Genomic DNA, 16,107 nt, shown 5'->3' on the forward strand with positions numbered 1-16,107 from the left:
ACCACCTGGGCTGTACCAAAAGGTGATTCCTTACTTCCCCCTCAGTTATAGCAAAGGCTCAATATAAATACAGAATCTGAACAGAAACACTGTACCAAACAGTTGGTCCTTAGGTTTCTAATGTTGTTTAAAACTAACAGGGTTTCAGGACAAAGTTCAACAAGTAACTGTACATGTCATGATTTGAATTGGAAATTCGAATCAGACATTCAAATCAAGATGGTTCAAAGGAAATAAGAATTGAGATGTGTTCTAACTTTTAGACTTCTAGGAGGGGAAAAAATTTAACCACCTTTTTTCCATTTTGTAAAAGGAAATAGCCCCCAGTGATGGGGGCGATGGGTGAAGCCCTCTTCCAACCCTCCTCCCTTGGGTCATGTCACAGTGCCAACTGGCAGGGAGCTGGGCAGAGGATACAGCCTGCCAATGTGCCCCCCCCACACACACACACACATCTCCATGCGCAGAAGCACAGGAGGAAAACGCCCAGGGTCTGAGGCTTACCGACTTCTCTCCAGCTGCAGAGCACAGCATGCTGCAGTCCGGGGAGATGGAGCAGCAGTAAACCCACTGCAGGTGGCCAGATAACACCTGGATCTGTTTACCTGGCCGAAAAGAGGAGCAAGCCATGAGCAAACTATGGAAACAACAAAGCTGTGTAGACAGAAGAACCACTAATGGTGACCCAACACCCACAGCCATCCAGTTTTCACAGCTGGATCCAAAGGCACACTGTTTTAATGTAGAGCAAGAGCTATGGTGAGATTTGTCATTTAACATCTGTAAGGAAAAGGAGAAAAAGTAGACAGCTGTAGTCTATTAATATGACATCCTACTGATCAAGGAAATCACTATCTCCAGCTTCTCCGAAATCTACAGGACCAACTGGACAAAGGGCACACAGACTTGCTCCAATGGCGGAGAACGGTCTTTTCAGGTATCTGATCACTTCAAGTGCTGTGAAGCACCCTACCCAGGTCTAAGTGTGTTTTTCATCCCTTCTCCCACCTTTAACCTCCATAATCCTTTCACCACAGTCACAAAGATGGCTCCAGAAGAGTGTAGTCATTAGAGGCTTAGCTCTAGTCAGACAGCCTGGCTTTGAAATGCTGGCTCCACTGCTTACTCAGTCTTAGGTCATGTCTCCACGTCTTGGCTTCTTAAAAAATATCTAACACCCATCCATCAGGGAGTGGCTGAATTAAGAGGGGCATATCCAGCCTGTTCATGATATAGATCTTTCCCTGAGTTGTTTAATTAAAATAAAAAAGCAAGATGTGGAAAAACTATGGGGATACCATTTTTGTGACATAATAACTCTAAAACTCATGGGTGCAGCTGTGTGTATAGGAATATATCAGCACAGAAAAAATGACTGAAGTATGCAGTACAAGTGCTGTGGGGTGGGGATAAAACCAAGGGAAACTTTATCACTGAGCTACGCCTCTAGCCCTTTTAAAATTTCTATTTATTTTCAGTACTAGGGATCACGCCCAGGGCCTTCAAACTCAGCTATATCTCAGTTTTAAAATGTTTGAGATAGGGTCTTGCCAGGTTACTCAGCCAAGACCTCAACTTGGGTCCTCCTGCCTCCACCCCCCGGAGTACTTGGATCCAGGCATACGCCAGTACACCTGGCCATAGGAGCTTCTCCAGATGGATTGTCAGGCTCCAGGGGAAGAGAGGCAAGAGTAGAAAAGGACAATGCCAAGCCTGGAAAGTGAGTAAGAATTGTTAAGTCTGTATTTGGTCATATGTAGGGATTTATGAAATTTACACATGCATTTATGAAAACATAAAAGTATGTCTAGCCATGCACAGTAGCACATGCCTGTAATCACAGTTTATGGAGAACAAGGCAGAAGTATTGCAAATTCAAGGACAGCCAGTGCTACTCAGCAAGTTCAAGGCCAGCCTGAGCTACCAAGTAAAACTTTATCTCAAAAAAAAAAAAGAAAAAAGAAAAAAAAATTAACATTTATAAAAAGTCCGTTAGTTTCTTCAGCTGCCACATCCCAAAGTGGAATGAGAACTGAACACTGCAAGGCCAGCCAGATTGCAGGGCGCTGCCTGACACTTGGGCACACAGCTTTAGTCCCTCACTGCCTTAAAAAGCCCAGTAGCAGCCACGATGCACCCTGTAGCACTCGCATACCCGTCCCAGCCGGCAAGTGGTTTTCAGTCATGCCAGACCTTCCTGAGACAGGAGCTGACTCTGTGCACTTACGAAACCACAGGAATAGCGGTGCTGTCAGAACTGGATGCCACGCAGTGGGTGAGTGCTTGCCTAGCATATATGAAGCTCTGGCTTCAATTCCCAGCACTATTTAAAAAAAAAAAAAGGCTGAAGAGAGCTCAGTGGCTTAAGCACCTGCTTGACAAGTGCAAGGTCCTGAGTTCTAGCCGCCGCACCAAAAAAAAATTTGAAAAAAGAAAAAGGCACTGCCTTTGAGATGCTTGCTTGCCTAGCTGGTGCGGACAAGTCCCACAGTGATGGGCAGAAACTGCCAGGGGTGTCCGTGGTGAGCACCTGCTTCCACATGAAATCATGCCAAGTGCCTCTTTGTTTATCAGCAACCTGCTATGGATTCAATAAATGTTTGTGGCCCTCCAAAATCCACATGTTAAAGGCCTAATTCTCACATAACGATGTTAGGAGTTGAGGCTTTTGGGGAAAGAAAACTGTCACGACTGGGATTAGTCCCACAAGCCCCTGACCACTTTTTAGAGAATGTATAGCAACAAATCCTCATCTTTGCATCGCTAGTTAAGGCTCAGTCACCAGAGATGTGTGGAATTTGGACCACTGACACACAGCTTGTTTAAGGCAGTCTCATAAAAGCTGACCACCTCTGGTCTCAGAGAATACTGCCCTTCAGGGAGCACTGGGCAATGTCTAAGGACAGTGTTTGGTTATCAGAAAGGGTACAAACAGTCCAGGTGGTGCATGCCTGTAATCCCAGCACTGGAGGGACTGAAAACAAGCGGATCACTATGAGTCCAAGCTGCCTAGTGAGATCCTGTACGAAATACATTAAAAAAAAGTATGCGAGGGGGTTGGGAGCATGGGTGGGACAAATGGCATCTACAGAGATGAGCATAGGGAGGCTGTTCAATATCCTAACATGCAGTTAGCCCAAAGCAAAGGGGGTACCCAACCCCAAGGTTGGGTGCCAAAGAAGAGAAATCCTGCTCCAGAGGCACTACTGCCCCCTCCCCCACACACACTGAAAAGTGGGCAAAAATTAGCCCTTGGTGTCCAAGAGTCTTGTTTTCTTATATGTAAAGAATACATAGGCCTTCAGTACATTACACAGTGCCAGCCCGCCACACTCATGGGTTCAACATTTGTGGATTTAGCGGAACATGAATCAAAATGAAACAAAAAAAAATTCTTTTTAATTCCATCTAAACTTAACAAGGTGATACAGATTTGTAATCCCGGCTACTCGGTGGACTTAGGCAGGAAGATGGCAAGTTCAAGGCCAGCCAGAACAACGTATCAAGATCATATCTCAAAAACTTTTTATCTACATAGATATATCTACATAGATATATCTGTCTGTGGGCTTAATCCCAGTACCACACACCAGTTCCAGTGCATCTGTACAGAACATGGATAGATTTTTTTTTTCCCTTGGGGTTACCCTTTAAACAATATACTGGAACAACTTCTCCACAGTGTTTACGTTGTAAGAGGGATCGTAACCAATCTGGAGATGGCTTAAAGTATGCAGGAGGATGTGAGTTGTTTCCATGCAAATAATGGGCCGTTTTATATAAGGGCCTGGAACATCCACCCACAAGGGTTCTGGAGCCACATTTTTGATACTAAAATTCTCTTTGGGATAGGGAGGGTGCTTAGAATGAAAATGTCTAAAAAGGCTCCTTAGGAAGTAGTAACAGCAGTTGGGGGCCGGGGAGATAGCTCAGTAGAATAAGGGCTTGCCTGGAAGTAGTAACAGCAAAGAGATTGAGAAACACCATTCTAGAAAAAAATGACACTGATAAAACTGAGAAAGGGGCAAATACATTACTTGGGTGTTCAGGTAGTCCTACCACCTCCCTACCATGTTTATTCAGGTCCCAGATGCGAAGAGTCTTATCCCGTGATGCAGAGACCAAAATTAAGCTGCCACTGGGTGTGAAACTCAAATCTCTCACAACATCCTGGTGGCCTGAAAGATTCAACAGCAGGAGTCCTGAAAGCAAAGCACAAGCAGTCAGCCGAGAGGTAGCTCCCAGAGTGCCTAATCAGGATACAGCAGCCAGGAATGACCTACCTGTCTGCACCTCCCAGATCTTGATCTGCCCATCATTGAGCCCTGTGGCAAGGATCAGGCAAGAGACGTCTGGCACTTGGGCATGGTGGCGCGCCCAGAGTTTCCGGCTGGGTGGAGAAGGCCAAGGGCTGAAGGCCAAACCCCAAACGATCTGACCACAGTCCAGTGTCTTCTCTTTTGGGCTCCCTCGACCTTTTGTATCGCTTTTGCTGCTTCGAGTTTTGGCTTCGAACCCTTTAGGGATGCTGCAGAAGGCAGAGATCTCTTAGTGAGTCTAAAATTATGATCAGGTTAACCAACTCATCATCCAGGGCAGTAAGACTTTGAAGTCAAAGAAACAAATTTTGGCTTTTAGTGAATTCTGGTGTGACTTCTTCTGGTTTTACTTCGGGATTCATGTAATAGAAGCCTTGGCTCATCCCATCTGCAACAGCCTTGCACTGGGTGGCCTGCCTTATAGGATAACTCAATCAGAGAGGCTCAAGGATACCACAACTCACTCAGAATGTTCTCCTGGGTTTGGGTGCATGGAAAAGAAAGATGCTCTCAGTTTTCCTCATGAGAAGCCATATTCATACTGTAGGTTTAGAACTAAGACAGACAGAATTAGAGCCTGCATACTCAGCTACTGCTGTCTTGCCTAAGAAGCCCCTTATCTTCAACTCAGAAACCCTCCAGGAATTGGGAAACAAATCCCTTTGTCCAATATAGTTTTTGTTTGGTACATATTGATATCCATCTTCACTTATGAGGTTCCAGTCAATAATGAGAACCTCTTACTCACTTTCCTGATAGTATATTCAAGACAGAAGCCATTCAGTGCAGTCGTCAACAGAGACAAAGAGCTGCCTTGGAAGGTCTCTTAACCCAGACCCTCCCACTCTCGTGGTGAAACAGGTCCTGATGAAGGAGGCTCAGTCCCCAAGTCACTGGGCCCTACCCTGCCTACCACTGTACCCAAAAAATAAAGTCCCAAAGGCACAGGCAAGTATACAGCTCTTTAGTTTGGCCTGAAAGCACAAAGTTTAGTACTATGTGTACTATATTTTACTGGCACAAACAATACATACCACTTTGAGTATCTTTGATCATAACTTTGTGTAGCTGCACCTCTTTATTCTATGTGTTCTGAAAAGTTCTGAGTAAATTACATCTCTGTTCAACTGTGTGGTAAAATATACTAAAGAATTTTTAATTATTACACCTATAAAACTAGAAGGAACTAAAGCAAGCGCCAGCTCTCCTGATGTAAATGAAGCTGGCAAACTATGCCCAGGTCAGCAGTCTAATTTTTTTATTATTCATTCAACAATCCTTTTGTCTGGGTCAACCAAATAGCTCAGCACAACCAGGTTCGATCCCTGGGCCTGCCGTGCCGGTGCCGGCCCCGCCCCTAGGGTGCGCTGAGACGGCAATTGAGACTGGCATGGTGGCACATGTGCCTGTAATCCCAGCTCTTGGGAGGCTGTAAGCAGGCAGATCATTACAAGTCTGATCTAGTAGTGAGACCCTGAACACCCTGTAGACCCTTCCCTAAAATACCAAAAAAAAAAACAAAACAAAAAAAACAACCTTTTGTCAAATTTTTAAGTCAATTGTATAGTTTGCAAAACTGCACATACTTAAAATGCACATTATAAAATGGATGAAGTAAGCTAATTAACATATATCTCACCTCACATATTTTTGGTTGGGAGAACAGTGATGATCTACTCCTTTAGCAATTTTCAGTCATACCTGAATATTAACTACCATGAACACATTGCACCAAATTTTCCAAATTCATACTGCCTTACTCTCTGTGGCCTTTGAGCAGGATCTCCTAGCCCCGTGCACCTAAGCACAATATCTGGGGGCCACCATTCTATTCTCTTAAGAATTTGACTTTTCTTAGATAAGAACATGTGGCATTTATCTTTCTACACCTAATTTACTTCATTTAACATATAATGTCCTCCAGGTTTATCCATGTTGTAGAAAATGACAGAAATTTGATTTGGTAAGTAAAGAATTACTGGAATCCTGTCACTTTCACTTGTTAACATAGTGCTATAATGACACAACTGAACAGTCACGATAAACTATATGGCCCATGAGATGTAAAATATTTACAGTTTGGGCCTTTATAGAAAATGTTTGCTGGCCCCTGGCCTAAATCACTACCAATAATTTGAAAATGTATTTTCCCGGCTAAACAAGGTGAATGTGAGTGTCCAGTGTGGACCTGTCCAAACCACATACTGCCTTCTCTTCCTGTCCACACTACCCACACCTGCCTGGCCCTAGAGCAGGTCCCTGAGTTTGCCATCTCTGGAAGGGCTTTAAAAGCAGTCACAAGCTGGGGAGATAGCTCAGCAGCATAAGCACCTGCCCAGCAAGCATATGGTCCTGAGTTCAATCCCAAGTACCAGAAAAAAAAATCTGTCTTTGGGCCAAGAAGACAGCTCAGCAGCATAAGTGCCTCCCTGGCATGTACAAGGTCCCAAATTCAATTGCTGGTACTGAAAAATAAATAAATGAAACAGACCACAGGAAGAACTTCATAGAATAGCTTAGAATTTCCAAAGTTACATTTTAAAAAAAAATAAAGTTCTTGGGCTGGTAAGATAGTTCAGTGGTCTAAATTTAGCACCCTGCTTAGGCAAGCTTAGGCAGGCACTAGAACCACGGTTCAGTCCCCATCCCCGGCACCACATGCCTTGCCACTCCTGCCCTCAGGGCAGGCTGAGCTGGCCAAAAAAAATTCTGATTTCTGTATTTAAATTAAAGGATACACCCTAAAGCCACTTCGTTCCAAAGAAATAAAAGCACATTTATATATCACTTCATTTTAATATCATAAATTGAATTTTCCTAGAAAGAAAAAGTTACACACTGCTTAACAACAGGGATACATTCTGACAGCAAGAACTGACTTCACAGTTAGGTGATTTTGGCATCTGGGGAACATCACCCAGCTACAACTGTAATTGTCAATTGGTAAAGTTTAAAAAAAAAGAAACGTGGGCAATCTGGAAGTTAAACAAATAATAAAAATTACCTACAATCCTAACACCATTCTTGTCACAGTAAACACTTCATTACAAATTTCTACTTGTGAATGTACATATGGACTGTAAAAATAAATTTTGGGTTAATTGCATATATGGTTTTATAGCTTTTTTCCGATAAGCCTTACACTGTACACTTTTTTTTTTTTTTTTAACGGAACCAGGGATTGAACTCAGGCGCTTGCATTTGCCAGGCAAGCACTTATTCTACTGAGCCTTCTGGATTGAACTCAGGCGCTTGCATTTGCCAGGCAAGCACTTATTCTACTGAGCTATCTCCCCGGCCCCTGTACACCTTTTTCCCCAGGTTATTATTCTTAAAAATGTAAGCCAATAAACTTTCCATGTAACATATTAATTATATTTTTCTCATGCTAAACAAGATACTGTACATAAAAAACGTTAATAATCAAATACTTTATTTTCTTTCATACTGAAATAATATATTTATCCTACAGTAATACATGTATTTGAAAATGCATTTTGGGGAAAACAACTGAGTTTCTATTTTATTCTTTTTTTAGGAAAAGTTTCTTGGACAATGACTTGGTACCAGACTCAAGGTTAGACACACAGGAGTCGCTTATACTTTAAGTGAGGATAAGAAACAGTGATTGACCTCGGTATGACCACTAGACTAACCATGGAAGAAATGCCAGACAGCTTCAAAAATAACACATGGACATGCAGCAGTTGCCTTACCACCCTCTCATCACTGAACTTTAAGCTAGTCCTGATTTCTTTCTGCTATATTGATAAGTTATATTATTATATCTGTGGAAAACCCTAGATGTTAAGGTATCTGACTGCAAGCTCCTAATATTCAGACACTGGGACTGACCTATCCCAAAGAGAAAAAAACTCAACTAGATCAGTAATGGAAAGAAAAAGACCCAATTTAAAAATGGAAAAAGATCTGAGTATTTCTCCAAAGAAGGTGTACAAAAAGAACCAACAAACTCACACAAAATGGCGCTCAGCAGCAGTAGTCATCAGAGAAATACAAATGTAAACCACTGAAATTGTACTTCACACCCATTAGGAATGCAATGCGGGAATCAAGACAAGAGGTGGCAAGGATGTACAGAATGAGAAACCTGGGGCCAGCCAGATGGCTCAGTGGACTAAAGCGCCGCTCAGGCAGACACAGAGTGTGGTGCTGGCTATGCCCCCGGGGCGCACTGAGAGGGCCACTGAGACTGGGCATGGTGGCGCAGGCCTGTAACCCCAGCGCTTGAGAGGCTGAAAGCAGGACGATCACTACGAGTCTCATCTGTGTAGTGAGACCCTGGAGACCCTGTACTAAATATAATTGAAAAGAAAAAAGAAAGAAAAGAATGAGAAACCTGAATCTATGGCCATACACTACTGGTGAGAACATAAATGGTGCCAGCACTCTGGAAAAGAGCCTGATTCTTCCTTATCTGACAAAATCAAGCGACTACACAAAAGACTTCTATGTAAATGTTCAAAGCCAAAAAGTTTAAAAAAAAAAAATTAAAAATCCATCAATGAGAAATACATGAATAAAGTCTACCTCCCCTGAACTATGCTGCACTACACAGTGATAAATGGAAATGCAGCAGTGGTACAAAATACAATACGCATGAACTGTGAAACATTAGGCTCGGAGTGGTTCCTCAAAAAACAAGTCACATCTCAACACTGAAATGTCTGTAACTGGCAGATCCACAGACAGAAAGATTAGCTGTTGCCAGGCAGTGGTAAATATGAGGGGCTGGGGATGTCCACAAGGGGATGCAGGGTTTCCTTCAGAGAAGATGAAAGTGGTTAAAATTGATTATGACGATGCAGGCACAACTCAGTGAATATACTGAAAGCCACTGCATTAGATACTTTACATAAGTGAGTTGTATAAGATCACGTTGTATCTCTGTAGGGCCTGGGATATAGCTCAGTGACACAGCAACTGCCTAGCAAGCACAAGGTCCTGAGTTCGATTCCTGATACTCAAAAAAAGTTTTTCTTCTCTCAATAAAGCTGTCAACTCAAGCTCCCAATCTTGATATAACTTAACTTTCCCACATACAGAACATGGGGCTCCGGAAATGCCCTGCCCAATTCCTGAACTGTTGTTCAACCCTTTGCCAGCTTTATTTTGGACAGGGAGAACCCAAAACAATGTAATTTGTGGAAGTGGTCCTGCACCCCATCCGGAAAACGTCATTGCTCCGGGTGCCAAGAGTACTCACAACTGCTCCTCCAGAGGCCAGGGAATCAGCTTGACGATGCAGTGTCCTTGAGACCAGGCGAACCAGGAGCCATCAGGTGAGAAGGCCACACTCCAGGTTTCACAGCTCGACTTCCAATCAAACTGGTGGGGGCGCCCTGGCTTGAGTTCAGCCAACAGCAGCGGTTCCTCTGGGGCAGGAGACAGCATGCTTCAAACACACAACCTCACTCCCAACCACCAGACTCTGGGAAGCAGCAGTCTACCCTCAACTACGGAATCATCATAGATTCCCAGTGGGAGTTGTCATTTAAATGACCTGTAGCAGTAACAGTACCCACAGGCCAAATTCCACCAGGGTTTTATTCAGCCCCAGCCTTCCCTGGGCCAGTTAACTGTGAGTCAGGGAAACCTTTGTACTTGTAAACCTAATAAACGGAGGTCTCATTTTCCTATGAATGCCCAAGCAGGAAGAAAATGGAGGTGACACCAAGCCAGCACTACACTAGACCATGCAAGATTAGAAAAAAAAAATTTTGTTGGTTTTTTTTTTTTTGGCAGAACTGGGGATTGAACTGAGGCCCTTGGGCTGGCAAGCGCTTATTCTACTGAGCCATCTCCCCGCCCCCAATTAGAAGATATGTTAGATACACTGGATCAATTCAAACAGCCAGCCATGAGCGCACTTAAGATCCCATCAACAGAAACTGTTACAGAGAAACAGGCAGGAGTAGGAAAATCTGCAGCTCAGAGTCCTTGTTACAGCATCCTCCCCACCAAGCTAAAAACATTAAACTTTACCTGCCCCCTTCTTGTTAAAGCCTATAGGTTAGGCCTCCGGTCTTCCCCACTTTCATCTCCTCTTTCATCTCCATGTGTCCTGGTTTCTATCTTTGTCTCATCTTGCCCAGATTTTTTGCAAGAGTCACTAAATTCATGTTCCCACCCCCAGAAACCCTTGCAAAGCTGAAAACACACAACATGACTAACGCATCATTTCTTTCAAATATTTTCCAAGTCCCCACCTGCCTACAGGATAAAAGCTAATCAGTCCAGGCCTTCCACCCAACCCTCTGCCATGGCACCTCTGTCCTGCTCCTCTCCCATCACCTCCTGGCCAAGTCTCCCTGATATGTGTGCACATCCCTTCCTTTCACGCTCATACTAGACTCCTTTGGTTTATGAGACTCCCACCTAGATACAAGTAAGCAGCAGCCCCTCATCTCATGCTATCAAAGGGGAAATGTTTATTTCATTCTCTGCTGCTGTAACCAGCACCTAAGCACTCTCCTGACACTACCAAGGTTTAATCTTCCTCCATGGGCCTGCACAGCGTCTTGGGAGAAGGCACGGCACTAGTGCGCCCTGGTGGACTGAACTGAATTCCTAGTTCAATTTTCTACTCTGCTGGAAGAGCTAGCTCCCTGGCTGGCACAGCCTGTGAGTTAATGGCCTTGAGTATGGATTGCCTGGCCACTATGACTGATACATACTAAAATTTAAAAACAGGCTTCCATCCTGAATGAGGTCATTTCCTCCTGTTCCACTTCAGCAGTTCCAGTCTGTGACACTTTTATGGCTGTTACCAGATAGGTACTCATTTAAACCACCTATCATTTCATGTATTTTAAGATGCATCTTTATATCTCTCCTTACATTTGACTTCTATGAAATCAATCTTATGACTGATGCCTTCTCATAGTTAAATAGTATCTTTTCTCAGTGACAGACTGGTAACATCCTCTATGATGTCTTGGATTCAGTGCAACAGACTCAAAGGTGCACATATATATTTATATATAAATATTTTCTGCTGTGTGCTTCATAGGCAAATAGCTGCATCTTGTTTTATAAAATTGGCTACTGAAAATTGTCTTTCAATAGAATTTTAATAAAATTGATCACACCTTTGATCACAGAGAAGGGTCTACATAGAAATCCAGATTTAATTAGTAAATCTAAATTGTCCTTTGTTGTCAGGTACAGTGGCAACAATCCTAGACTGAGGTGAGGCAGAACTGTCAAATTCAAGGTCATCCTAGGCAATTTTGCAAGACCATTTCAACATGAATAAATAAGAAAGACTGGGTCACCATTTCAACATGAATAAATAAGAAAGACTGGGTCAAGTGTGGTGGCACGCATATGTAACCCCAGCACTCAGGAAGCCGAGGCCGAAGGATCACCTCAAGTTCAAGGCCAGCCTGGGCTACACCATAGATTCAAGGCCTGCGTAGAACACAGTGAGAGCCTGTCTCCAAAAACCAAAAAAGGGAGATTGGGTGGAAGGGTTTTTGGGGACATAGCTCAGTGGCAGAGCATCCCTGGGCTCAACACCCGGTACTGCAAACAGTGAAAAACAAAATAAACTGACACTTGTATAAACACAGGTAATTCCTTCTAAAAATCTGTGCGACCCTTTCACCATTTCACTTACTCAATCACACAATGTTCCTGTGTCTGCGCATAGGAACATTTACCTAGTAAGTCACCTTATACATTACCCAAAAAAGACCTCTAGAGGTTAGAGAGGCACTCGCCAACATTTTCTTTAATCTCATTATCTCCAGCTAGTTTCCTAGTGTGACCTAAGCCCTAACCTACTAACGTCTTCTTCATGTAGCCCAGGGGTTCTCAAATGGGGGCAATTTCCCCATGAGGGGATGTGGTAATATTTGGAGTCATTTTTGATTATCCTAAAGTGGGTTGTCACATCTAGTGGATGGAGGGTAGGACAGCCCCCACCAAAATGTCAACAGCGCTAAGGATGAGGAATATAATTGTAGTCAATTAGCAAATGATACTGACACAGAGGTGCATTTTCAATTGATTTGGATGAGAATTTCTTTATTCCACCCTGGTAACATTTACATCTGGCTGCTCACCCCTGTAATCCCAGCACTCGGGAGGCTGAGGCAGGAGGACTGCAGAGAGTTGGAGGCCAGCCTAGCCTAGATACAAAGTGAATTCAATGCCAGCCTGAACTACACAGCGAGTTCAAAAAAAAAAAAAATTACACTTGGTTAATTTCCTCCATAACATACACATTATCCTTTTGCACTGTGGGCTCTGTCCTGTACAAAGAGCTTCTTCACCCTTGATCTCTCTCACCTCCCAAATCTAATCCATTCCCTTGTCCAAGGAAGTCAGTTTCCAAAAGCCTTGCCAAATCTGCTTTCTGCCCATCTCCATAGCTTCTATTTTAATCTCCACGGTACAGTAGGCAGCCTTCCAGCCATTCTGTTGCTTCCCTTCTGCCCCTCACCATCCACTCACGATCCCTTCCAGAGTGTTTAGTTTCAACTGTTCTTAGAATAAAACCCAAACTCCTCACCCTGCCCTCAAAATCCTGGATTACCTGACGCCTCCCTTTGTTCCCTGGCTGCTCCAGTACCCTGGCCTTCTACCTCCTGCCTATGCTTGATTAGTTCAGGGCCTTTGTACCTGCTACTCCAAAAATGCTTCTCCAGACTGGGACGCTCTCTTCACTGGAATCTGGCTCACATGGTAACTCCTCAGGGAGCTCTTCTCTGACTCCTAGCCAATCTCCTTCATAACTCAAGGTCCTTTCCTTGCAGAACCACTCATTATAAACGTATTTCCTCCCCACTAGGATGTCCACTCCACTGCAAGGACCTGTATGTTTACCACCAATGCTAGCGGAGTTCCTGGCAGAGAGCAGGCAGCCAGTAAATGTATCTGGTGAACAAACACACATGCTATAGCTTTATAAATATAAATGCAACAAGGCCCCTTAAATTGTTAGGAAGCTTACACCAAACATTTCACATGAAATCCTTCCATACCAGCCCTACCCAAAATTCACACTCTATTTCTGTGATTTAGGAATTTAATCACTTGCTATTTCAAGTTCAGAATCAAAGAACTAAAAGAGGAAAGAACCCAGTGACTCCTGTCTCTTGGAGTCAGGGTTTAACTAAACTTGGCTACAGGAAAAGAAAACCATAATTAGTGCAAAACTTAGAAACAGAACAGAACTGAGCAGATCCAGCTGCATCTGGACTTGTACCTGAAGTGCCCCTTCTTGGTTTTTAAATGCTTATGGATTAGGGTTTTCTTTCTCTCCTTAACTTTTCAGTTGACAAATATTGTACACAGCATAACACAGGATGTGCTTACATGGGTGGACTGTGGAATGACTCAAGCAATTTACACATGCATTACTTCATATACTTCTCATTTTTGTAGTCAGGACATTTTTTTAAAAATCTACACTCAGCAATTTTCAGGTAGACAATATATTGTTATTTATTGTCTAGTCACCATGATGTACAATACTTGAATCTATTCCACCTGTCTAAATGGAGTTTTATCACCTCTGACCAACATTCCCTCAAACCCCCCTTCCTCAGCCCTTCCAGGTTTTTGCAATTAAACAATGGAGCATGTTTGGACAATCAGGTTGAATGGCAAGACTTTATTATGAGCCTCTTTTAGGCAAGGCAGTTAGCCTTAATACAGAGATGGAAGCTATGATCTCAGTGGGCAGGAAGTTTGGAGATGTTTCCTGCCTCCCGACCTTTGTATTAGCTGTTCCAAAGGCCTGGAAAGCTTCTCTTGGCTGCTCCAACACGTCTTGCTCACGTCACCTTCTGAGAGTCCTTCCTGGCCTCCCTATCTAAAGTGACCCACTTTCTTTAACCATTTCATGATAACCATCCAGATATTTGCTTGACTGCTTTGGCTGCTTTGATGTAGTTTGTTGCTTTTGTTTCTCTTCCCCAACCCACCTGAACTTGCCTATCTCTTCACTGCTACTGGACCATGCTAACCAGTAATTACCAGTCCCTCGTGGTTACTGGCACCTGAAATGTAGCAGGTCTGAACTGAGGTGATTTGATAGGTACAGAGTACACATCAGATTTTGAAGATCTAGAACAATTTTTTTAATCCTTTAAAAAAAATCCCAGTAATTTCTGATTACATAATGAATCAAGTTGAAATAATATTTTACATGTGTGGATTGAAACATACAGTTTTAAAATTCCATCTTTTTTTTTTTTTTTAAACTTGGCTACAACACTGTAAATCACCAATATGGCTGTTACATTTCTAACGGCCATCACTGACCTAGAGGATGCCTGGCACATAGTAAATAATCAATAAATATTTGAATGAATAAATGAATTTCAACGAATAAATGAATTCTGAAGATGTCTACTGTTGCTCATTGTAATCTCTTTACAATAGGCTTTATTCAGTTTGAAAAGAATGTAAAAACTCTACTGGTCTTTTTACTCTCTGGTCTTTTTTTTTTTTTTTTTTAAATAGTAGCTTGGCAGCTCAAAACAGCTCTCCCCACAAATCCCAAAACAGTTGTCAATAACTAGGAAAAACCCAGACCTGGAAACAGACTCCTGTGAAAAAGTGAGGCCTGCTATTGTTTTCGGATTTAGCTATAAGGAATCAATGAAGTGGCAGCGGAAGCTATAAAGAGATTCAGGTAAGCGCCACATGAAAACAGTAGGGACCATTTAGAAAGAATTCTATGGGTAATACACTCACTGAAAAGAAAAGCCCTTATCTAGATGGGAACGGGAAAGAGCTGCCTCTACACCTTTTACAGAAAGCCGGGCTCCAGCAAACAAAGAAATGTCATTTCCTAAATTAAAAAGTAACACCTCCCCACCCCAGGGAATGCCTGGATTTCAACCAACCCACCCCCAAAACCTGGCGATCAGCAGTCAGGGCCCTCCACATGAAAGCATCAACTTGCAACAAATCTAGAGCTTTAGGCCTCGGCCCCTTCGGAGTTCACCTAAGGAGACAGCCTAAAGGGGAAGGCCTGTGCATTTTCAGGAGTTCAGGGCTCTCAGAATAAATCCTAAACCCACCCCTAATTTCTATGTAAGTGGGGCACAGTAGCCAGACAGCTGGGAGATGCCTAAGATTTACGTCCTGAGGCTTTGCTTTTTGCTTTACAACCGCACCTTCTCCACTGAGATAGTGTGTTCTCCGGGCTGGCATGAAAGTCCATCCAATATTCTGACATGCATGCTGTTTTCCGACGGTGACAGCTGTGAGCTAGGACGGGGCAAGTGCTGGACCTCACCCTTAGGGGTAACCTTCACTCGCCTGATCATACGTGACACACCAGGGAAGAGCAACCCCGCCCCCCACCTCCAGGGAATTAGTCCCCAGGGGAGCGGCTGCGGCTACAGTACCAACAGGGACCCCGGACCTCACACGCAGGAACTGGCAAGTTTGGGATCTCAGCCACCCTCTGGGGCAAAAAGTGTTATTATCCACCTTGCGGAGACAAAACGGGTACGTGGGTGGGGACGGAGGGTAGTCGGGCAGCGCGGACGCCCCTGCACCGTGCGGGCGCGTCCGCCCTGGCGCCCACCCCACAGCTGACAGCGAAAGTGAAACAAAGCTGGACGCTCGCGCGTCCACGCCGCCGTCGGCCCGCGCCCGCTGCCCGGAGTCCCCGCCCCGCCCCAGGTAGCCACCGCGGCCAGCGGCTGGGAACGGCATCCGGCCCGACTCACCTCCGGCCTCCATGGAGGACACGGTCCGCGGCAGGCGGCGGGCGCCTCAGCCCCCCGGGCCGCCGGCCCTC

At 44.0% G+C, this 16,107-nt stretch overlaps 1 protein-coding gene and 1 pseudogene across 2 annotated transcripts in view; one reads left to right on the forward strand and one right to left on the reverse strand.

Annotated features, from left to right (window-relative positions):
* LOC101568704 overlaps positions 1 to 16,107 on the forward strand; it is a 279,180-nt pseudogene that overhangs the window by 35,813 nt on the left and 227,260 nt on the right.
* The window catches only part of Wsb2 (WD repeat and SOCS box containing 2), a 20,675-nt gene extending 4,568 nt beyond the window's left edge, over positions 1 to 16,107 (reverse strand). The window contains exons 1-5 of one of the 2 annotated variants that reach the window (XM_023720995.1): positions 16,037 to 16,107; positions 9,547 to 9,715; positions 4,284 to 4,528; positions 4,071 to 4,178; positions 505 to 605 (exon numbers count right to left, since the gene is read on the reverse strand). In XM_023720995.1, coding sequence (XP_023576763.1) covers positions 505 to 605; positions 4,071 to 4,178; positions 4,284 to 4,528; positions 9,547 to 9,715; positions 16,037 to 16,049 — 636 coding nt within the window. In that variant the 5' untranslated portion in view covers positions 16,050 to 16,107. Of the gene's footprint in view, positions 1 to 504; positions 606 to 4,070; positions 4,203 to 4,283; positions 4,529 to 9,546; positions 9,716 to 16,036 lie in introns of both variants that reach the window. The other variant, XM_004636233.2, reaches the window with a different exon arrangement.

This window comes from Octodon degus, unplaced genomic scaffold (assembly GCF_000260255.1).
Source record: "Octodon degus isolate 3935 unplaced genomic scaffold, OctDeg1.0 scaffold00079, whole genome shotgun sequence".
Classification (NCBI taxonomy): Eukaryota; Metazoa; Chordata; class Mammalia; order Rodentia; family Octodontidae; genus Octodon; species Octodon degus.